At 46.2% G+C, this 24,336-nt stretch overlaps 1 protein-coding gene across 4 annotated transcripts in view; it reads left to right on the top strand.

Annotated features, from left to right (window-relative positions):
* RAPGEF4 (Rap guanine nucleotide exchange factor 4) overlaps positions 1-24,336 on the top strand; it is a 626,758-nt gene that overhangs the window by 529,581 nt on the left and 72,841 nt on the right. For 3 of the 4 annotated variants that reach the window (XM_063933451.1, XM_063933450.1, XM_063933452.1), the window contains one exon: positions 22,368-22,514. In XM_063933451.1, coding sequence (XP_063789521.1) covers positions 22,368-22,514 — 147 coding nt within the window. Of the gene's footprint in view, positions 1-1,260; positions 3,079-22,367; positions 22,515-24,336 lie in introns of those variants that run through there. The other variant, XM_063933453.1, reaches the window with a different exon arrangement.

Genomic DNA, 24,336 nt, shown 5'->3' with positions numbered 1-24,336 from the left:
CGCCAGCGTTTTTCAGCACACTCCCTGAAAACGGTCAGTTACCTCCCAGAAACGCCCCATTCCTGTCAATCACTCAGCGGTCAACGGTGCGACTGAAAAGCATCGCTAGACCTTGTGTGAAACTGCATCGGCTTTTATGAACGTACGTTGCACGTGCGCAGTGCGCACCATACGCAGAAGTGCCGCTTTTTTGCCTGATCACTGCGCTGCGAGCGGCAGCTAGCGATCAACTCGGAATGACCACCTCTGTCTCTCCCTCTCTTTCCTTGACCCCAACTTTTTCTCGATCCCCTCTATCTCTCTTAACCTAACACTTATACCCCTTTTCCACTAGCTGTTTTTACCCGTGTTTTTGCACGGGGGCGCGCATCGACACGGGTTTTTAGTAGGTGGAAACGGGTCAACACGGGTTGAGTGAACCGGGAATCCCACCCGGCTATTTACCTGGGTAGAACACTGTAATGATACGGATAACGGTGCAGTGGAAACGGTCATTACACGTGTTTTCAGACCTGAGTAATGCTCTGAGACGCTGACTGGTGCTTCTGGGGCACTGGAAGATGATGTCATCCCTGGGAGACACACTGGGCACATGCAGGGACCGCAGCAGCAAACAAACGCGGATGCACATCTATTGCAGCAGCTACAACACTACGCTGGGCACATGCAGGCATTGAGGCAGCTTGCAAACAAAACACCCCACCCCTCCCTTTTGATGACATCATCTTGATGAGCCAGTAAAAAGTCCATTTGTAATAACAGCAATAGGCTTTTACAGAGCTTACCCGGGTTAGGTGGAAACAGATCAGACACGGGAATAACCCGTGTCGAAGTGTAGTGAAAACGGGGTGGCCGACACGGGTTGTAGCCGTGTTAAACATCCCGGATCGGACACGGTACTTAGGTGGAAAAGGGGTATTAGCCTTCCCCTAGTGTCAAAACCTAACCCCCCTTCCCCCTCCCCCTCATCTTAACCATTAACCCACCCTGGCATACTTACAATAGAGATGTCATTTGGGATTCCTGCATAGGCATTGAAAGCAATATTGTAATTCCTATGCCAGTCTTCTGAGCAGCGTTGGGATTCTGGCGCTGAAATCCAGGATGCTGGCACTGACCGCATTCCTATATATTTTATATTTATTTGTCTTTAAATTTCTTTTTCAGTATAAAGATAGATTATATATACAGAAATGACATCATTAAAAATCTAATTGACAGTACTTTTTAATGTTTTAATGTTTGGTTTATCAATTTCAGAAAAAGAATGCAGCACCCAACACCAAGATATTCTGTAATTTGTAGCAGGTGCAAATCAGATTCCTCCAATTGGGTTTGACCCACAGCCATCCATTGAATGTCTTGTTGAACTATAAATATATCCAGAGGCTAACACTAATTCTAGACATGCCACTCATAACTGACATCTGGGTAGAAGTATGAAGCAGGAAAAAGAGTGGAGAAGTGAGCCAGTGGAGAAGGTGCCCAAATGATAAATGTTACGTCAATGCTGATTGGTTGCCATGGTCAACTTCTCCACTGGCTCACTTCTCCCTTCTTTTCACTGCATCATACCTCTACCCCATTGTTTAGAAACAGCCTGTTATATGACAGATACAAGTGGATTTGCCAGTACTAGATATCACTCTCAACTTTACCACTTATCACCAAGCAAGACTGCTAATTATTTGAGCCTCGGACCGCACTATACAGAACACCCTTTAAACTGCAGTTTTCTTTCCGCACTTGTCCACAACAGCTGCCCATCACTTTTTTAAGTATCAGTGCAGCTATTTGTCATGGTCTGGCACATTTTCCTAACCAACAGAGTCAAGACTTGGCTGTTCATGCATGATTATTCTGGGGAAATTGTGTGCCAATCCTGTTGTGAGTAACTTCCCAGCATTGATGATCCTCTCACAGATCATTGGCTGCAGCAGCTCATCGGCGAAACCAACAATTTCAATTTTAAGTGCATAGCAGAGCTGATAATAATACTAAGTGCTAGATTTATCAAGCCTTGGAGATTGATAAATTGCACAGTCATAAAGTACCAACCACCTCCTAACTGGTGGTGTTACAGGCTGTGTTTGAAAAATGACAGAGGCTGATTGGTTGGTTCTTATTTCACTGCAATTTAGCACTCTCCAAGGCTTGATAAATTTTGGCCTGTATATGATCTCATGTTTTTTAGTATGTTGTAATCCAAAACAATTTCTTGGAGAAAATAAGACAAACCACTGGAATGTCAGTGTTTTAATAACGTGTTTCGCACTCTTGTTGTGATTTGGAATTAAAAAGTGTGAAAATTGTATTTGTGGCCGTAAAGCATTGTTTGAAACATTATCAATGTATATTACACAAAGAATCTATGTGGATTTTCAACTTGCATCCTTTAAAATGACTCTTCTCTTTACATGGACCCTTATTCCGAGTTGTTCGCTCGCTAGCTGCTTTTAGCAGCATTGCACACGCTAGGCCGCCGCCCTCTGGGAGTGAATCTTAGCTTAGCAGAATTGCAAACGAAAGATTTGCAAAATTGCGAGTAGAAGTTTCTGAGTAGCTCGACACTTACTCTGCCACTGCGATCAGTTCAGTCAGTTTCATTCCTGGTTTGACGTCTCAAACACACCCAACGTTCGCACAGACACCCTCCCGTTTCTCCAGCCACTCCCGTGTTTTTCTCAGAAACTGCAGCGTTTTTTCACACACACACCCATAAAACGGCCAGTTTCCGCCCAGAAACACCCACTTCCTGTCAGTCACATTACGATCACCAGAACGATGAAAAATCCTCGTAATGCCGTGAGTAAAATACCTAACTTATTAGAACATTTACTTGGTGCAGACGCACTGCGGACATTGCGCATGCGCATTAGCGACTAATCGCTCCGTTGCGTAAAAAAAATAACGAGCGATCAACTCGGAAAGACCCCCATTATTCATATACAATTTTAATATAGTATTTTGATCATTACAATTTCTCTCACAGCATGTCATACATCTCAATTCTGCTGTTTGTGATGTTAATGATTGTGTTGCAATAAAAAAAAAATTAGTATACATATTTTTTAAAAGCAGTAATGCATGTGTACAGGGTGCTTCAATTTGTTTATAACAAGATAATATATAACCATGTGAGAAATTAATTTCCATAATGCTATAACTAAAGCATGTCTTGGCATCCCTTAGCACATGAAGATGTCTCAGTGGCACCCTTGACCATTATCAGGGAATAGATCACAGGTTCTTTGACTTGGAGCTCTCACAGTTATAGTTGTTCAAATCACCTATGGATTTTAAAATTGTGACAGTTGTGAATACACAGTGCACCTGAGTGTGAGAATGTCTGGAATAGATGTACTGTAATATGCCCTGGGTGGGTTCCATGCACACATTGAGATCATATTGAGTTAATAATCAACAAATACATGGTGGCTAAGGGGTATATTTACTAAAGTATGAGTTTTTTACAAGTGCAGATGTTGCCCATATCAACCAATCAGATTCTACTTAACATTTATCTAGCTGCTTCTAGAAGATAAAAACTGGAATATGAGTGGTTGCTATGGGCAACATCTCAATTTCTAAAATACACACTTTAGTAAATATACCCATATCTTGAAGTAAACAGTCCAGCATTGGTTGCTGAGAACCAGGGAGCTAATTCAGACCTGATTGTAGCCATGCAAAATTTTGCATGGCTACGATCAGCCACCCTGACATGCGGGGGGACTCCCAGCACAGGGCTAATCCACCCCGCATGTCTAGCCCTACCCCCACCACATTGCTGCGCTGGTAGGTGAATTTTCACCATATCACAGGTCACAGCGGCTGCGTGTGACGTCATGCAGCCGCCACGGCCCGCCTCCCACATGTTCTGGGCATGCATGCGCTGCCTGGACTGCGCCCACAAAACGGCAGGCTAACGCCGCCGCCCAGCGAACGCCGCTGCCTGTCAATCAGGCAGAGGTGATCGCTGGGCTGAGATGCTGATCGCATCTCTGGCATGCACACTGAGGCACATGCGCAGTTCAGTCCTGATCACCTGCTGTGCAAAAATGCACAGCAGTGATCAGGTCTAAATTAGCCCTAAGGTGCGTCATGAAAAACTGAATCAAAATACTTTATAACTAAGGAGTGCTGATTCTGTTGTTGTCCAGATAAGGAAATATGCTCACCCCCTAGAGGCTGGAGATGTGTCATATTCACAGTCATTACCATGTTAAGGGTACGGTCATTAGGTCAACACCACTGAGGTCGACCACTATTGGTCAACATGCATTAGGTTGACAGGGTCACTAGATTGACATGGACATTAGGTCGTCATGTACTAGGTCGACAGGTCAAAATAAGTTTTTAACTTTTTTAAATTTCTGGACTTTTTCATACCTTACGATCCACGTGGACTACGAATGGGAATAGTAACCTGTGCCGAGCACAGCAGTAGCGGAGCGAGGAACCTTGCCCGAAGCTCGCTCGCCATGCGAGGGGACACGGTGCACTAATTGGGGTTCCCCATCACTTTACAAAGAAAATGACACAAAAAAAAAAAAAAAACGATGTCGACCTAATGACTGTCGACCTAAGTTGTGTTGACCCAATGACCCATACCCGTTGTGCTGAAAACAGGCTGCAGGACAGAACCCGAATCTGCTATTGATAATTCACCTCTAAAAATGTCCATATGTCTCTCACATTCCAAATGACTGGGCTCCCCACCAAGCACGCACACCTAAATTATTATAGTTAAACAATCTCTGGTTTAATACATACATTTTAATAAAAATATAAAGTTCAATGAATAAAAAAGAATGCAGTTTAATTATCTGTTTATTTAATTCTTAAGTTTATTATATAACACAGTAAAATACGATGCCCTTTACAAATGGAAACAGAATTGAAACAAAATGGATAAGGGTGGGGCCACACATAGCAGCCAAGGGGGACCTGCTTGGCCGCAAGGAGACTGCACATGGGCGCCTACATGTGCGGCAGTCCTGCCGCCACCGGATCTGACTGCAGCATGCTGCGGTCGGGTCAGATGACAGGGCGGCAGGATTTCAATGTGAACACATAAATTTCAGCCGCACTGTGTCTCCATTAAAATCCTGTGTGTGTCACTGGCCGGATCATGTTCTGCGGAATCCCGCAGAACAGGATCTGTGTGAACACAGAGCCACACTCCCGGCCAAGCGGGTCATGTTCAGCGGGACCCGCTTGGCTGCTATGTGTGGTCCAAACCTAAGAACATACAGTCAGAGATAGGATGGCCCTGCTTGCAAACTTAATGTGCATACACACGGTGCGATGTAACCTTATGATTTGGATTATATAGTCAAAATTGTAAGGAAAGTTAGCGCAAATCACACCGTGTGCACACAGCTTGCAATACCGATGCGCGGCCCCATGGGTTTGGTATTGCAAGAAATGAAAGACTATTTTTAAGATTGACTAGCCTGCACATTGTGTACAATCTAGTACATAGTATAGTCAAAAATAAGATTTTACTTACCGGTAAATCTATTTCTTGTAGTCCGTAGTGGATGCTGGGGACTCCGTAAGGACCATGGGGAATAGACAGGCTCCGCAGGAGACAGGGCACTCTAAGAAAGAATTTAGGTACTGGTGTGCACTGGCTCCTCCCTCTATGTCCCTTCTCCAGACCTCAGTTAAGGAAACTGCCAGGAAGAGCTGACTGTACAAGGAAAGGATTTTGGAATCCAGGGCAAGACTCATACCAGCCACACCAATCACACCGTATCACTTGTGATAAACTTACCCAGTTAACAGTATGAACAACAATAGAGCATCAGATCAACCCTGATGCAACTATAACATAACCCTTATGTAAGGTTATGTTATATAACATAACCCTTATGAGCCATGACCTGCACCTTGATTATCTTTTTCTCTGGCAAGAGAACTCTCTGTGGGTCTGAATCCAATATGGCTCCCAAATGAACCATCCGCTGTGACGGATTCAGGGACGACTTCTCCCAATTTATGAGCCACCCGTGTCTCTGTAAACAAACTATCGTCTGTTGGAGATGGCTCAACAGTAAATCTTGCGACTGTGCTAAGATTAACAGGTCGTCCAGGTATGGGAATATTCTTATCCCTTGTTTGCGCAGACAAGCTGCCATAACCACCATGATCTTGGTAAACACCCTGGGTGCTGTAGCTAGCCCGAAGGGCAGAGCTTGGAACTGAAAATGTTCCTTGAGGATGGCAAACCTGAGGTAACAATGATGTGATAGTGCTATAGGTACATGTAGGTAAGCATCCTGTACATCCAGAGATACCATGTAATCTCCCGGTTCCATAGCCAACATTATGGAGCGTAACGTCTCCATGTGGAACTTCGGGATCCATATGTAGTTGTTCAACATTTTTAGATTTAGAATTGGTCGATATGAGCCATTTGGTTTCTGGATTAGAAATAGATTGGAGTAATACCCCTGTCCCTTTTGTGATGGAGGTACTGGGACAATCACACCTGACTGCAGTAATTTTTGGACTGCTTCTTGCAGGGCATTGGCCTTCGACTCTATACGAGACGGGCTGGTGCAAAACAATCTTTCAGGAGGCTGCCTCCTGAATGGGAACCCATACCCCTGAGATACTACCTTCTGCACCCAGGCATCTGTTGTTGACTGTTGCCATATGTGTGCAAATTGCAGGAGTCGGCCCCCAACCCTGGAATCCTCCAGGCGGAGGCCCGTCTCTTCGGGCTGAGGGTTTCTGTTCAGGTTTGGAAGCTGGCTTCTTGCTAGCCTACTGCTTCCTACCCCTGGATTTAAACTGGGGTTGCTTAGGCTCCTCTCTAGCTTTCGCTTTACTTTGCCAACGAAAAGAGCAAAATTTTAAACCCTTGGACTTAGGGTTATAAGCAGCCGGAAATCTGACCTTTTTTGATTCAGCCTCTGATTCTAGGATATCCGATAAAGGTTTTCCACATAATATATTACCCTCAAAAGGCAATGCTTCCAATTCCTTCTTGTATTCCACATCTGCCTTCCAGGTCCGTAGCCAGACTGCTCTGCGAGCGACTACTGCCAAGGCTGAAGCTTTAGAAGCAACAGTGCCTACATCGATTGCTGCTTCTTCGAAATACTGGGCAGATTGTCTTAAACGGCAAAAACGATCCTCTTGCTCCCTAGTAGGAGAGGGGATGTCGTTCTCAAGTTCCTCTATCCATTCGCCCATTGCCTTTGCTACCCAGGCCGAAGCCATAGCAGGTCTTACCACTGCTCCTACAAGAGAAAAAATATTTTTCAATAGGCTCTCTACCCTTCTGTCTGTGACATCATTCAAAGAGGTAGATGACAGTGGTAAAGCAGATTTATGCACGAGTCGCAGAACATGCGCATCTACTTTCGGAGGAACTTCTCTCTTCGAACAATCCCCAGCAGGAAATGGATAATAAGAATCCCATCTCTTAGGAATCTTATACTTTTTACTGGGCGCTACCCAAGACTCATCCATCATTTCCGTCAACTCATCTGATGCTGGAAATTCAGCTTTCACTGATTTTGTTCGTTTGAATACAGGTGCTTTTGCTTTTAACTCGGTCTTGGCTGGTTCTTCCAGAGAAAGCACAGCCTTCACTGCATTAATAAGTTCAGCTACATCATCTGAACTAAAGCTCTGCGACTGATCATCATACGGAGTTGAATCTATTGTATCCGCATCATCATCCGATGTATCATCTTGTGTAGTCTGCCATACAGACGTATCTTGGTTGCTTGTAGAGGCTACAGGAACCAAACCATAGGAAGGGAGCTGCATGTATGGGTTCATAGTGTAACCTAACCCTTGAGGGGGTGCTACTGTATTTAACTTGTCCGCTATTGAAGACAGAGTCTTTGCGAACATATTCCATGGTGGCTCCACTGGAGGCTGAACTAACACCTGTTTTTTACTTCGCTGAAAAGCAAAACAGTTTGCACACAAACCCTCATAAGTGACCAATTGATTCATATCAATTACCCCTGACTTACAAGATAAGCATGTTAGGGTTATAGGAGTACTAGGTAAATTCTCCTCATCACTTTTGCCGCTCATAGACATGGTATTAACCTGTTATCGACTACACACTTTGTGACTGAAAAAACACCCTATATGTCAATATATAGAGGTGAGATCAATCTGACCACAGTGCACCTGATTTGAGGGTCAGAACAGGACTGACATTACACAGAAAAGTCAGCACACATACTAGCAGTCAGTCACATGTTAAAGCATTAGACATTGTCATATGAGAATACAATCTCCATAATAACTTATACATAAGTAGGAACATTGTACTTCTGTTTAAACTGGTTCTTTTTTCAACATAATATGCAGAAAACACAGTAATATACAGGTCTCATATGCAATAGGTACTAAAAATTAACAATGCAAACTTTAAGAAGTAGAAGGAATTTTTAGTACTGTATACCATGCCTCCAGAGAGCGGGATACAGGGAGACTCACCACACTTCCATATCCAAGCAAAGACGCTCGTAAGACGCTGAGTGGATTCAGACGCTAGTGGTGTACACTGCCGCTCTTGGTAACTGATAACGGACACGGACGCTCACCAACGGACACGGACGCTGAGTGACTCCACGTGCATGCAGACGCTAAAGGCCTGCGACTCGGTCTGGGCGGGTTTATATCCAGTGTACACAACCACAGCGTCTAAGCTGCTACCGAGTACCCTCGTGGTAGCGTCTGAGCCGGAAGTGAGGTCATTTAGTTCATGAAACGAGAGACCCGCGGGAACTGGCCATGAACTCAGAGGAGGGACGGCCAGGAGAGCGTCTGAATCCCCCTGTTGACTTAAACTCCCAGGATCGCGGCCTCTACCTAGTCCTGGCACCTATGATCCCCCGGAGCGTAGCGCTGTCACACTCGAGATGTTCGGCGCATCAACACGCTGTTTGTAGTCTCCACCAAATCAGCGTAGCTGTGTCCTGACCCCTCTAATAAGAGGAAGTCCATATACTCACTGTCTCCCCATGCTCCGGCCACAGCCTGGTTACGTCTGCTGGACCTGCTAGAACATCCGACACAAACGCCCGTCGAGACAGCACTGTACCGCGAAGGTAAGCGCTGTTGCGACCCGGTGGGGAGTTGTTGGAGCGACTCTTTCTAATATGCGTTTAAGACGCTGTTAAGATAAGTCGCTCTAAAAATATAGTGAGTCTAAAAATAAAATAATAAAAGCTTTAGACTGCTTTCACAGCAGCCCTGTGACCATGCGGCTTCCTGCCGCACCAAGCAAAAAACTGATCTGACTCAGTCAGTGGCGGGACTATATAGTGGAGGCCCCAATGCATCCTGGGAGGCCGGAAAGCTCATGACCGTGTTGGTGCCATTTTCGCTGTCGCTCGACACTATCCCAATGTTATCCTGTGGATAATCCTGTGGACCCAGCCAGAGAAAGCATCCTTTATGTCGACTGACGCCATAAAATCCCCCCCCCCCCCTTGGAGGCTGAAGATCACCACTCGAAGCGACTCCATCTTGAACTTGAAAGTTTTCAAGTATGGATTGAGGGATCTTAGGTTCAGAATCGGTCTGACCGATCCATCTGGCTTCGGCACTACAAAGTGGCTTGAATAGAACCCTTTCCCCCGTTCTGACGGGGAAACCGGCACCACGACCCTCTGTTGACACAACTTTTGTATCGCCACCCTTACCACCTCTCTTTCGGGAAGAGAAGCTGGCAAGGCCGACACGAAAAACCAGTTGGGGGGTATCTCCTGAAACTCCAGTCTGAACCCTTGGGACACTATGCCTAAGACCCAAGGATCCAGAGCGGAACGAACCCAGACCTGACTGAAGAATCGGAGACGGCCCCCCCACCGGTAGGAACTCCCCTAGGGGCGTCCCAGCGTCATACGGTGGACTTGGTAGAGGCGGGGGAGGACTTTTGGTCCTGGGTGCCTGACACTGCAGGCGACTTCCTTCCCCTACCTCTACGCTTTGAAGCGAGGAAGGACAAGCCCTTTCCTCTTTTGTATTTATTAGACCAAAAGGACTGCATCTGCTGATGGGGTGCCTTTTTCTGTTGTGTGGAAACATAGGGAAGAAAAGATGACTTACCCGCAGTAGCGGTCAACACCAGGTCAGCCAGGCCGTCTCCGAACAAGACACTACCTTTAAAAGGGAGAGCTTCCATATTCTTCTTGGAGTCGGCATCAGCATTCCATTGATGAACCCACAGCGCCCTCCTGGCTGAAATCGCCATGGCATTGGCATCATTTAGGTAATCTGCAGCGTCCTTGATATAACCAAGAGTCAAAAGAATATTATCTTTATCAAGAGCATCCATATCAGAAGCCAAATTTTCAGCCCACTTAGCAATAGCACTACTCACCCATACCGACGCCACAGCAGGACTGAGCAATGCACCAGTATTGACAAAAATGGACTTCAATGTCGTCTCCAGCTTGCGATCCGCCAGATCCTTGAGAGCAGCCGTGTCAGGAGACAGCAGCGCCACCTTCTTGGACAATCGCGAGAGAGCCTTGTCCACATTTGGAGACATAGAAACATAGAATTTGACGGCAGATAAGAACCACTTGGCCCATCTAGTCTGCCCAATTTTTTTATCCTTTAGGTAATTGCATCCCTCTTTGACGACTCCCATTTTTCCCTATCGTCAGAGGGGAAAGGATATGCCATCAAAATTCTCTTAGGAATCTGCCACCATTTTTCATGGGTCTCCCAAGCCTTTTCACAAAGCGCGTTCATTTCATGAGAGGGGGGAAATTTTACCTCAGGTCTTTTCCCCTTAAACAAACAAACTCTTGTGTCAGGAACGGCAGGTTCCTCAGAAATATGTAAAACATCTTTAATGGCTATAATCATGTACTGAATACTCTTGACCACCCTTGGATACAAAGAAGCCTCAGTAATATCGACATCGGAGTCAGAGTCCGTGTCGGTACCTGTATCTGCCATCTGGGTAAAAGCAAGCTTTTGAGACCCTGAGACTCTCTGTACCTGAGACAAAGCGTCCTTCACGGACTGTCTCCATGTTTGTGTCTGAGAATCAGATTTATCCAGTCTCTTAGATAATAAAGCCACATCCGCATTCAGTGTACTCAGCATAGTGACCCAATCAGCAGTAGGCTTTGCCGACAGAGACATACCTAAATCCTTTTCTGCACCCCCCATAACACCCAGGCTCAGACATGTCGACACCGAGTGCCGACACACTTACACAGGCCACAAGCATGGGGACAGACCCACAGAGAAGCCCTTAGGGAGAAACACGAAACACAGAGGGAGTATGCCAGCTCACATCCCAGCGCCCATACACTAAAGTAATTGTATATTTGATCAGCGCTGAATAAACATAGATGAAAGCACCAAATTTCAAGTGCCTCCCCCCCCCCCCCCCCCCTCCCCGTTTTTCCTCCCTTTTACTTGCGGGAGCTTGGAGGTCAGGGCCGGCGTCTCTGCAGCACTGTAGATATAGGAGAAAATGGCGCTGGTGAGCAATGTGCGGCCAAGCCCAGCCCCTTCCCGGCACGCTGTAGCCCGCTAAAATTCAAATTTATGTACACTGGCGGGGGTAGGGGTACTCTATACTGTGCCCGGGCACCGTATATCACGTTTTTTGCCAACCACCAACCCCAGTAACTGCTGCCCAGGGCGCTCCCCCCTAGCGCCCTGCAAGTGCCGTTGGTGACATGTGTGGGAGCATGGAGCGCAGCGCTACCGCTGCGCTGTACCTCGTTACTGAAGTTTTCTGCCGTCACTGAAGTCTTCGGTTCTTCTAATACTCACCCGGCTTCTTTCTTCTGGTTCTGTGAGGGGGGTGACGGTGCGGCTCTGGGAACAAGCAGCTAGGCGCACCAAGTGATCGAACCCTCTGGAGCTAATGGTGTCCAGTATCCAAAGAAGCAGAGCCCTTAACTCAGAAGAAGTGGGTCTGACTTCTCTCCCCTCAGTCCCACGATGCAGGGAGCCTGTAGCCAGCAGGTCTCCCTGAAAATAAAAAACCTAACATAAAGTCTTTCCAGAGAAACTCAGGAGAGCTCCCCTGTGAGTGTCCAGTCAGTCCTGGGCACAAAGTCTAACTGAGGTCTGGAGGAGGGGCATAGAGGGAGGAGCCAGTTCACACCCAGTCTTAAGTTTTTTCAGTGTCCCCAAGCTCCTGTGGATCCCGTCTATACCCCATGGTCCTTTTGGAGTCCCCAGCATCCTCTAGGACGTAAGAGAAAACAAGAAAAAACTCATGTCGACCTTTTGACCTGTCGACCTAGTGCATGTCGACCTAGAAACCCTGTCAACCTTCAAACCCTGTCGACCTAGTAACTGTCGACCTAGACACTGTCGATCTGATGATGCACAACCTTTGCGATCGCTGTCTGCCCGTTAGCATGCTGGGAGGCCTTGCCCTGCGCTGGTCGGCCCCCAGCATGTGATAGAAAGGATTGCAGATTCTGCTTTTTAGCAGAATCTGCAATCCAACCTGAATAACCCCCTATGTGTATAGGTGATTGGGACCTGCCTGCTACAATCAGCGGGGTCACTGATATATAATCAATACAGTCACACTGACTGAAGAGGGTAATAATGGCTATTATGAAATGCAGTCAGTGAGTGGATGTGGTGCAATCAGTGAAGGGGAAAGTAATATACTGTCATCGAATACAGGTGTGGTATGGCTGACCGGCGGTCATCATACCGACGCAGGGATCCCAGCAGGGGGGGTTGAGTACAGCAAGCCCCTTGTGGGCTCGCCACGCGCTGTGCTCGCCAAGCTGCGGGCTCAGTGGTGATCTGCGGTCGCCATGAGTCTTATTCCCACTCTATGGGTGTCGTGGACACCCACAAGTGGAAATAGTCCCTGTTGGTCGGCATGCCGACCATCGGGATATTGAGGGGTGGTCATGTAACCATCGGTCTCCTGATCGCCGGTCACATGAATACCACCCATAGAATACAAGGAGGAAAAACAACAAAAATTTTAAGAGGCATATACTGTATCAGGAACGAAAATATGCTATGGATTGTTTGAGGGAGGGGGGCCCAAATTGGTATCCTGCTTAGGGCCCCATGAGGTCTATATCCACCTCTGGTGGTAGGTTAGGAATCACTCACAGTGTCGGTGTCAGAATGGGAGCCGAGCTGAGACGGCACCTGCACAATGAGGGTCATTCCGACTCGTTCGCACGCAGCGGTTTGTTGCTGCAGTGCGAACGGGTCCAGGATGTGCATGTGCGGCAGCCGCACTGCGCACGCGCAGCGTTGCTGGTGACAGGGGTCGCCGGGTTACGTAGCGGAGTACGAAGAAAGCGGTCGCAGAGACGACCGCAAGAAGATTGACAGAGAGAAGGCGTTCCTGGGCATCACCAGACCGTTGCCTGCCGTTTTCGGGGAGTGGAGAAGAAAACGCAGGCGTGTCCAGGAGAACGGAGAGCGGATGTCTGACGTCATAGCCGGCTCCAGCATCGCTGATATCGTCGCACAGGGTAAGTATGTCCAGGGCTAGTCATGTTCTGCTTTAAAAAATGTTAGCTTAACAGGGCTACAAAAGTGATCGCATTCCTGCTAAGCTAAAATACACTCCCCCATAGGCGTGGACTAAAAGTTGCTGGCTGCGATCCACTCGGAATGACCCCCAGTGTGACTGTGTAGTGTGTATTATGCGGAATTGGTCGGATAGTGCTGGCGCGGGGTGGTTCAACTTTCTGCGCAGTATCTGACCAGGCATGAGGGGGGTGCCTGACATTAGGATGTGCTTGTGCACACAAGGCACCCCCCGTGCACATGTGTATGCCCCCTCCTCCCCATACCAGTGCTATTAGCCCCCAGGGCCCCCACTCCCCATGTATCTCCCCCTTTCCATGTGTCTCTGCCCTCCCCCATAATAGCAGTGTAATCAGCTCCCACAGCCCAATAGCAGTGTCATATCCCCCTGTGCCCCCACTTTCCATAGGTCTCCCCCTATAGCAGTGTCATATCCCCCTGTGCCCCCACTTTCCATAGGTCTCCCCCTATAGCAGTGTCATATCCCCCTGTGCCCCCACTTTCCATAGGTCTCCCCCTATAGCAGTGTCATATCCCCCTGTGCCCCCACTTTCCATAGGTCTCCCCCTATAGCAGTGTCATTAGCCACCTTCCCCTATCTAACCTTGCTTTATCCTGTGAGGCTGCTGCACTGGGTCAGGGTCTTGTAGCTCAATGGGGTCTGAATCTTCACCTCTTTACTGTCACAGAAAGTGAAAGTAAACATACGTCCTGCCTGTGTGAGCTGAGCACTGACTCACAACCTTCTCCCCCAGGCAGTGTTTGTGACCAGATATTCCCTCCTGCACCCATCCCAATAGTACAGTACCTAGAAAGGTGACAGGCAGCCTGAGGCAGGAGATGAGCTGCTCTGCAATGTGCCTCAGTATCACTGCTCTGCTGCTGACAATGGAACCTGGGGAGAGCTCCACTTCACAGCTCTTCCACATTATACTGATCCTCCTCCCTGCCAGCACCACTGCTTATATAGGAGAGCTGTGATTGGCTGGCTGCATCATGTGCTTTTCTCAGTGTATGTCATATCCCCATCTCACCATAGTCCATAGCCATCTCAGTGTATGTCATATCCATCTCAGCATAATCCATAGCCATCTCACCATATGTCATATCCATCTCAGCATAATCCATAGCCATCTCACCATATGTCATATCCATCTCAGCATAATCCATAGCCATCTCACCATATGTCATATCCATCTCAGCATAATCCATAGCCATCTCACCATATGTCATATCCATCTCAGCATATGTCATATCCATCTCAGCATAATCCATAGCCATCTCACCATATGTCATATCCATCTCAGCATATGTCATATCCATCTCAGCATAATCCATAGCCATCTCACCATATGTCATATCCATTTCAGCATAATCCATAGCCATCTCACCATATGTCATATCCATCTCACCATATGTCATATCCATCTCAGCATATGTCATATCCATCTCACAATACATCATATTCATCTCACCATATGTCATATCCATCTCACCATATGTTATATCCATCTCACCATATGTCATAGCCATCTCACCATACATCATATCCATCTCACCATATGTCATATCCATCTCAGCATATGTCATATCCATCTCACCATACATCATATCCATCTCACCATATGTCATATCCATCTCAGCATAATCCATAGCCATCTCACCATATGTCATATCCATCTCAGCATAATCCATAGCCATTTCAGCATATGTCATATCCATCTCACCATACATCATATCCATCTCACCATATGTCATATCCATCTCACCATATGTCATATCCATCTCACCATATGTCATAGCCATCTCACCATATATCATATTCATCTCACCATATGTCATATCCATCTCAGCATAATCCATAGCCATCTCACCATATGTCATATCCATTTCAGCATAATCCATAGCCATCTCACCATATGTCATATCCATCTCAGCATAATCCATAGCCATCTCAGCATATGTCATATCCATCTCACCATACATCATATTCATCTCACTATATGTCATATCCATCTCACCATATGTCATATCCATCTCGGCATACGTCATATCCATCTCAGCATAGTCCATATCCATCTCACTATAATTCATAGCCATCTCAGCATAGTCCATATCCATCTCACCATAATTCATAACCATTTCAGCATAGTCCATATACATCTCAGCATAGTCCATATCCATCTCGGCATATGTCATATCCATCTCGGCTAACGTCATATCCATCTTGGCATATGTCATATCCATCTCAGCATAGTCCATATCCATCTTGTCATATGTCATACACATCTCAGCATATGTCATATCCCATATCCATCTCAGCATACGTCATATCCATCTCAGCGTACGTCATATCCATCTTGGCATACGTCATATCCATCTCGGCATATGTCATATCCATCTCAGCATACATCATATCCATTTCAGCACATGTCATATCCATCTCGGCATATGTCATATCCATCTCGGCATATGTCATATCCATCTTGGCATATGTCATATCCATCTCGGCATACGTCATATCCATCTCAGCACACATCATATCCATCTAGGCATATGTCATATCCATCTCAGTACACGTCATATCCATCTCAGCATACATCATATCCATCTCAGCATACGGCATATCCATCTCGTCATACATCATATCCATAAAGCAAAAATTAGCTATACGTTATATCCAGAAAGCTGTAATTTTGACTTGAACGGCCCCTCATACAGAGCTTCCCTCCTTTGCTTGACATAAGAATTACTCAGAATGCTCACAAAAGAGAATTATATATTCCATTGTTCTAAGCCAAAAAGGAGCAACTTCCAGGCAGTGAAGCGTGCTGGGAAATTCAACTGCTGAAGGGTATAGAGAAAATAGATATTACTCATAAGTAGACATTTATTTTACTGGGAGTCACCATGTTCTGTATCTGGCTTTCATATACAGTGGCCATTTGAAATAGTATCTATAGTTAGAATAGTGCTATATTGAAATAATAAATGATAAACTGTCCTAAACATGCGATATCTCTGATTATGACTAAAAGCATGTACTTGATTGGTACCACAGTTTTGCCACTTCTAAATGTTACAATAGTCCAATCATGGAAGGTTGAATACTGTAAGACTAAGGGAGTTTTCCCAAACATACATTTTCCACAATAGTTACCTCCTGCCGTGTTGGGTATGTGTGACCGCCAGTCACAATACCGACGGCGGGATCCCAGCTGTCGGATGGCCGGGGTGGGGGACAAGTGGAACGAAGCCCCTTGCGTGCTCGCTGCACTCGCCACGCAGCAGGCTCAGTGTCTTGCTGCGCTCGCCACAGGTTATATTCCCACTCTATGGTTGTCGTGGACAACCCACGAGTGGGAATAGTCCCTGTTGGACGGCATTCTAACCATCGGTATTTTCAGATGCCGAGATCCCAGCGTCGGTATTGTCACATAAACGTAACCCCTCCTGCCATACACAAGCTACAGGCCAGCTATGCAGAGATCAGATACGATGCAAGACATACACACCCTCCCTTGCTGGTAACTAGGGTTACCACCTTTTCATTTCCAGATTCCAGAATGGGGTTGTGACTAGAGGGCATGGCCAAAACAGCAGAACCATTCTATTTCTCAGAATTCAGGCTCCCACATGCCCCTTTACATGCCATCTGCTCCACACGCACCTTATATAGCCCTCTGGAATGCCAGATCTGTTTGTTACAAACTGGTCCCCACTCATTACCTTTTCATTTCCAACTCCCTACACCTACTAGCCATTACTGAAACTTGGATTACGCCCTCTGGCACTACTTCTCCTGCTGCTCTCTCTGCTGGGGGCCTCACATTCTCACACACACCCCAACCTGGGGGTCGCCATGGGGTTGGTGTTGGGGTCCTTTTACCTTCTAGTTACTCCTACCAACTCATACCACCAGAACCATCCCTTACATTCTCAACATTTGAGGTCCATGCCATACGCCTCTTCCAACCAGTCCATCTTAGAGTAGCTGTCATTTACCGCCCCCCTGGCACTGCTTCCAAATTCATCGACAACTTTGCTTCCTGGCTTCCTCACTTCCTCTCTTCTGACATTCCCTCTATTATCCTAGGCGATTTCAACATCCCTATTGACATCCCCACATAATCCCCTGCCTCTAAACTCCTTTACCTCACCTCTTGACTTGGTCTCTCCTAGTGGACCTCCTCACCCTCCCATGTGAATGGGAGCTCACTGGATCTGGTCTTCACTCACCGCTGCGATATTTCTGATTTTTCCAACTCCCCATTTCCCCTCTCTGACCACCACCTGCTCTCCTTTAACCTATCTCTCTCGACTTCCCCATCTCTACCTCCTAAGGCTACCATCACTAAGCGTAACATTGAAGCTATTGACACCACATTCCTTTCCTCCCTGTTTGACTCACTTCTCTCTCCTATTCTCTCTCTCTCATGCCCTGAACAAGCCACTTCAACATACAATGCATCCCTTACTTCTGCTCTTGACTCTGTTGCTCCACCAACCACTATTCACCCTCGCAAATTAACACCTCAACCCTGGCACACCAAATGCACCAGATATCTGCAAAAATGCTCACGTACTGCTGAGCGACACTGGAGGAAATCACGCTCTAAGGCAGACTTCCTCCATTTCAAACTTATGCTCTCATCCTTCAGTGCTGCCCTTTCTCTTGCTAAACTGTCATACTTCAAGAACCTCATCTCCTCCCAGTCTTCCAACCCCCGGCGCCTCTTTGCCACTCTCAACTCACTCCTCTGCCCACCTCCACCTCGTCTCCCTTCCTCTCTCTCTGCTCTTGACTTTGCCAATTACTTCACATCCAAAATTGACTCCATACGTCAGGACATCACATCACACCAGTCCATCAGTAACCAGCTTTCTCCTATCCCTTACTAACCCTCCCCATCCCTCGCACCTACTCTGACATCTTTCTCCCATGCATCTGGAGAGGAAGTCATGGCCCTCATTCGTTCCTGTCCCCTCACCACCTCCCCACTTGACCCTATCCCCTCCCGCCTCCTCCGCTACCTCTCTCCTTCTGCTTGTTCCCATCTTTCCCACCTTCTCAATCTATCCCTCTCATCAGGCACTGTCCCCTCTGCCTTCAAGCATGTACTCATCTCTCCTATTCTTAAAAAACCTACACTTGATCCAAACACTCTCTCCAACTACCGACCCATCTCTCTCCTCCCTTCTGCCTCCAAACTTCTTGAGCGTATTGTCTACAACCATCTTACTTCCTTTCTTTCCTCACACTCACTGCTTGACCCATTCCAGTCTGGCTTCCGTCCTCTCCACTCCACTGAAACTGCCCTTACAAAAGTATGCAATGACCTCCATGCTGCTAAATCTAAGGGACACTACTCTATACTTATTCTACTTGATCTCTCTGCTGCTTTTGACACTGTGGACCATCCTCTCCTACTGCAAATTCTTCACTCCATTGGTCTACGTGTCACTGCCCTCTCTTGGCTGTCCTCCTACCTTTCTGACCGTTCTTTCTCTGTCTCCTCTCATGACTCCACCTCCCCCTCACTTCCACTAACTGTAGGGGTACCCCAAGGTTCTGTCCTTGGTCCTCTTCTCTTCTCTCTCTATACGTCCTCACTAGGTAAGCTCATTAGTTCTTTTGGTTTCCAATATCACCTCTACGCTGATGACACCCAAATCTATCTTTCCTCTCCAGACCTCTCCCCTGCTCTCCTCACTCGTATCTCCAACTGTCTCTCTGCTACCTCTTCCTGGATGTCCCAGCGCTTTCTTAAACTTAACATGTCTAAGACCGAGCTGATCATCTTCCCTCCCTCCCGCATAACCTCACCTCTTACAATCTCATTATCTATTGATGGCACTACTATCTCCTCTAGCCCCCAAGTGCGCTGTCTTGGAGTAATCCTTGACTCCTCCCTCTCCTTCAAACCACACATTCAGCACCTCTCACAAACTTGCCATTTTCATCTAAAAAATATTTCCAGGATCAGACCCTTTCTGACCCAGGATGCTACTAAGACTCTTATCCACTCACTGGTCATCTCCAGACTGGACTACTGTAATCTGCTCCTGACTGGCATTCCTGACAAATACCTCTCTCCACTCCAATCTATCCTCAATGCTGCTGCCCGACTCATCTTCCTCACCAAACGCACTACGTCCTCCTCTCCTCTCTTACTAGACCTTCACTGGCTCCCCTTCCCTTTCAGAATCCATTTCAAGCTTCTCACACTCGCTTACAAAGTCCTCACCCACTCCTCTCCCATCTACATCTCTGACCTTATCTCCCTTTACACTCCCACCCGTCCTCTTCGCTCTGCTAATGCACGCCGACTCTCCTGCCTACGGATTACTTCCTCCCACTCCTACCTCCAAGATTTCTCACGTGCTGCACCACTTCTTTGGAATTCCCTACCTCTCCCCCTCAGACTCTCCACCTCTCTACAAAACTTCAAACGGGCTCTCAAGACCCACTTCTTCACCAAACCCAGCCAAATCTCATCCTAACCCTCTGTTCTACGCTCTCTGTGTACCCCAACTGTGTCACCCCTGTCTGTCTACCCCTCCCCTTTAGAATGTAAGCTCTCACGAGCAGGGCCCTCTTCCCTCATGTGCTTATCCTTTCTTACTTTAATTATCTTCAACTGCTTCAACTCCAGCAGTCTTCTGCCACCTGATACTTATTCCAGTGTCATCTGCTGATGTAACTATGTTTATTTACCCTGTACTTGTCCTATACTGTCATCAACTGTAAGTTGCTGTTTTCCTGTTTGATTATTTGTTTATGTACTCTGTAATTGGGTGCTGCGGAACCCTTGTGGCGCCATATAAATAAAGGATAATAATAATAATAATAATATACAATCAGAGCCCCACATGCCCCTTTATATGCCATTGGCAGTGGCGCCTAGAGGGTGTGTGAGCACTAATTACCCAGGTCTGGGCTTGTTGGAGGGGCCTAGGTCAGCTGCTAAGGGAACATTGTCCCACTGTGCAGTTGCCGGTGCCCACTGTAGGTTACATAACATAGGCACTCACAGCAACCGTCCCCTATGGAAAGAGACTTTCTCCTGAGTTTGCACCCCTCCCCCCCACCCTCACTTCCTTTCCTGCACGCTGTCTAGTAGGAGCAGCAGCTGCTGAGGGGGACAAATGTCCTCCTGTGTAGCTACCGGCGCCCCCAACCCCTGTACAGTACATGGCAGCGCTTCATGAAGCCACACATACTATTTTAGCACATTTTTTGAGAAAGTCAGTTGCCACGCCTCCCCTAGTTTGGTCACGCCCCCTATTAGTACTTTCTATGGCCCTGGCCATTGTACCCTTTCACATACCCATTTATATGCCATTTGCTCCACATACAGCACATTCATTGTTACTCTCCCCTAATATTCAGTTTCAGCCTCTGTTCCTTATAATATTTACAGTGAGCATCCACTCTGTTATATTCACTGCCAGCCCATATTCTCCCTACAAATGTGCACACTTGCATCTAACCTCCCTGCACATTAAAAAAAACAGCCCTTCTAGTCATTGTTTTCCTAGAAAACACTGTAATGTACCATTTCGTATGCAGATACAGCCACAGTCGCACAGAGAATATAGGCATGCATCATATCATTTTAATTAGCGTAAGCTCCTTGTGTGTCCTATTTGCATAGTGATGCGAGTAAGATGCATTTTTGGCAAAAAACAAGCCAGACGGCACCTGTCAGCTCATTCACGCTAGGCATCTCCCGCTGCATGGCATACTGAGGCAAGATGTATGAAGATACATCTGTAATATTCATTGTTAGAACTAACCCACTCTACCTGTTACACTGTCAACCAGTGTCGAACATAGAAAAATACCCTTCCCAGGACCAGGGGAAGCCCATCAGACTTCCCACATGCCCGTTATATAGCATCAAACCCCCTCCACATGCCCCATATATGCCATCAGACCCGTACACAACCCCCTTTTGTGCCATCAGACCCGTCCATATGATACATTTGTCTATGGGATCCCTGCACATGCCTCTTTTGTGTCATAAGACCCCTGCACAAGCCTCTTTTGTGCCACATGACACATCCACATGCACCTTTTGTACCACATGACACATCCACATGCACCTTTTGTACCACATGACACATCCACATGCACCTTTTGTACCACATGACACATCCACATGCACCTTTTGTACCAATATGTTTTTACATTTTATTTAAATTTCCCTTACATTCTGCTGCTTCCAGCAAAGGGCTCTCCTCAAAGCACTTTTCCTGCTGTAGTGTCTCACTCCCTGTCTCTGGTGCTCTGCAAAATTCTAGGACAACCCTTTGTGATGATGCCACGGCACAGCGAAACAAATAACAGAACAGTGCACAGGCTGCCTTTATCCACTTATCATCCGGTGACATTTAGCAGCCATCACCCCAGTTATGTCTGCCCACAACAGGATTACAGAGGTGGGCTGTAGCAGAAAAGTGGGCCAACTTGTGACACACTAACTGTGACATGTACTTCAGCCCACAAAATGGCTCCCTTAGCCCACAAAATGGCTGCCTCCACTTTGTATTCGTACTGGGCTGCCATAACTGGATTTTGAAAGAAAAACAAAAATATGTCATGTAAAACCTACATATGTTATAATCTGTATGAAAAATGTATTAAAATAAGTCTTATCATTACAATAGCACATTAACATTTCATGCTGTAACAAACGCTCCATTTCTATTATCATGTTAAATACAATTTTAAAAGAGGAAATAATTTACTGTTCTGTTACATATGCTATTCTTCTGTATAGTTCAGGCTCTCATTATATCTGTGGCATTCTCTTTTTTCTTCGCAGTCCTTTTCAAGGTGTTCTGCATTGATCACACATATACCACCATACGTGTGCAAATGGCCGCCTCGGTGAAGGAAGTGCTGTCAGCTGTGGCAGATAAGCTGAGTTCCAGAGAAGGCTTGAATCTTGTAAAGATCAGTTCTGCAGGAGGTACTGTTTGACTATCATTCCCTACACTCCTAGAAAATAATTTAAAAACTCAAGGTTAAACACACAAATAGCAATGGTTTTACAAAAGCGTTTGATATAATTTCAGTTGATTACAAACAACAGTACGATCTCCCACTGAGTAAATAGGCCAAGCTGGGTGCTGGAAGTAGATCTTTACAGAAGGCGGCTACGGTGCTGCCTTGTAGGGTAACAGTGTTGCCATTTCCCAAAATATTACCAAAATGATCAGCTAGCACCGTGCAGGGAAACTACTCACTTTACACAAATGGCCCTTCACAGCGCACAGTGTCCTTGCATTGTCACTGAGCAGATGACTCGGGAAACTTGCTGAGGAAATATGGATGATCGGCCAGGGATTTATTTATCATTACTACAGGCCAGTGAGGCGTGGAAGGGACCTATAGATTTAAGACTATATTGTATACCATGGAAGGGTATACAGCAGCAAATTGCCCATAATGTATGTTTGTGTGCAACAGAGACATTATGGGACAGGGACTGTTGTGAATGATTTAAAAAAAATGTTAACCATTGTGGAATATGTTGGTATTATAGGAATATGGTATAAAAAAAGTATCAGAATAATACTAAATAGCAGAATCCCTCGCAATTGTTGCTTAGCAACATAATCTACTGAGTGTGGCTCTTATGACCTGGTTTGACCTTGGATTCTGCTTCTTTCCCCAGCTCTGAGGTTGCATTTTTTTAATGCATTCTTCTTTGATCATTGTCTGCCCTGACCTTGGCTTGTTCTGCTTTGCTCGATTCCTGCCTTGACCTCAGCTTGTTACTGGATTGTGCATTGTTCCTTCGCTGCCTGCCCTTGTACTTGGATTGTTTATAGATTTTATTTTTATGTATCCTACTGCATAAGTGTGAGTGCCCCATTACAGAGTACTTTGACTACTCCCTATGTTGTACTGTATTCTTGGAAGCACCTCCTCATTCAATTTGTTATTTAACATAAATTAGTAAGATGGGACCAGTAGTATAATACTATTGGTAATTATATGTGCACTTTTATTCTTTCCTCATTGTTTATAGAACTGCGCCTTACTTGTCTGTCCCATTTCTGGTTCATCAGTACCTGGCACCTGTTGCACTTCTACCCACCCCAGGTGTATCACTCAAATCTGTCTACCCCCATAAATGATCTGACAATCTACGTTTCTGCGGCAATACTCTGATTCAATATGTCTCTGCTAGTTGGAGACTGAAATGCTGGAAACACATACAAATACTGGTCAGCGTGTTAAGCATTATGGAAAAGGTGGCTTACTATAGGTGAAGACCAAATGAAGCAGTTTTAGGGAGCTTATTGTTTGGGTAATGCTCTAACACCCTTGCTTGACAACCTTGCACAGATCCAGATAAATAAAAATATACTGTTTATACTGTATATAATTGGCCATTCTGGCCATGTGACCCAGCCATCAAACTGCTCGCTTTCCCTGTTATCTGTCACAGCAGGCAAGCTCTATCAAATGCAGGTGTGCACTGATAGGCCACTGAGGAGTCTATTCATGAAGCAGTGAAAAGTGTGGAGAAGTGAGCCAGTGGAGAAGTTGCCCATGGCAACCAATCAGAATTGAAGTAACATTTATAATTTGCATACTATACAATTGTACGGAGCAGCTGATTGGTTGCCATGGGCAACTTCTCCACAGGCTCACTTCTCCACACTTTTCACTGCTTCTTGAATAGACCCCTGAATGCTTCTGGGGAACTGGTCCATCTAGTTGGATTTCATGGGAATGTTTTGGCGTGTAAACCAACTTAAGCAGATGGGACGCCACAGAAT

The sequence above is a fragment of the Pseudophryne corroboree genome, chromosome 7 (genome assembly GCF_028390025.1).
Source record: "Pseudophryne corroboree isolate aPseCor3 chromosome 7, aPseCor3.hap2, whole genome shotgun sequence".
NCBI lineage: Eukaryota > Metazoa > Chordata > Amphibia > Anura > Myobatrachidae > Pseudophryne > Pseudophryne corroboree.
The sequence above is the reverse complement of the archived record's forward strand: the minus strand, read 5'-3'. Positions and strand labels throughout refer to the sequence as shown.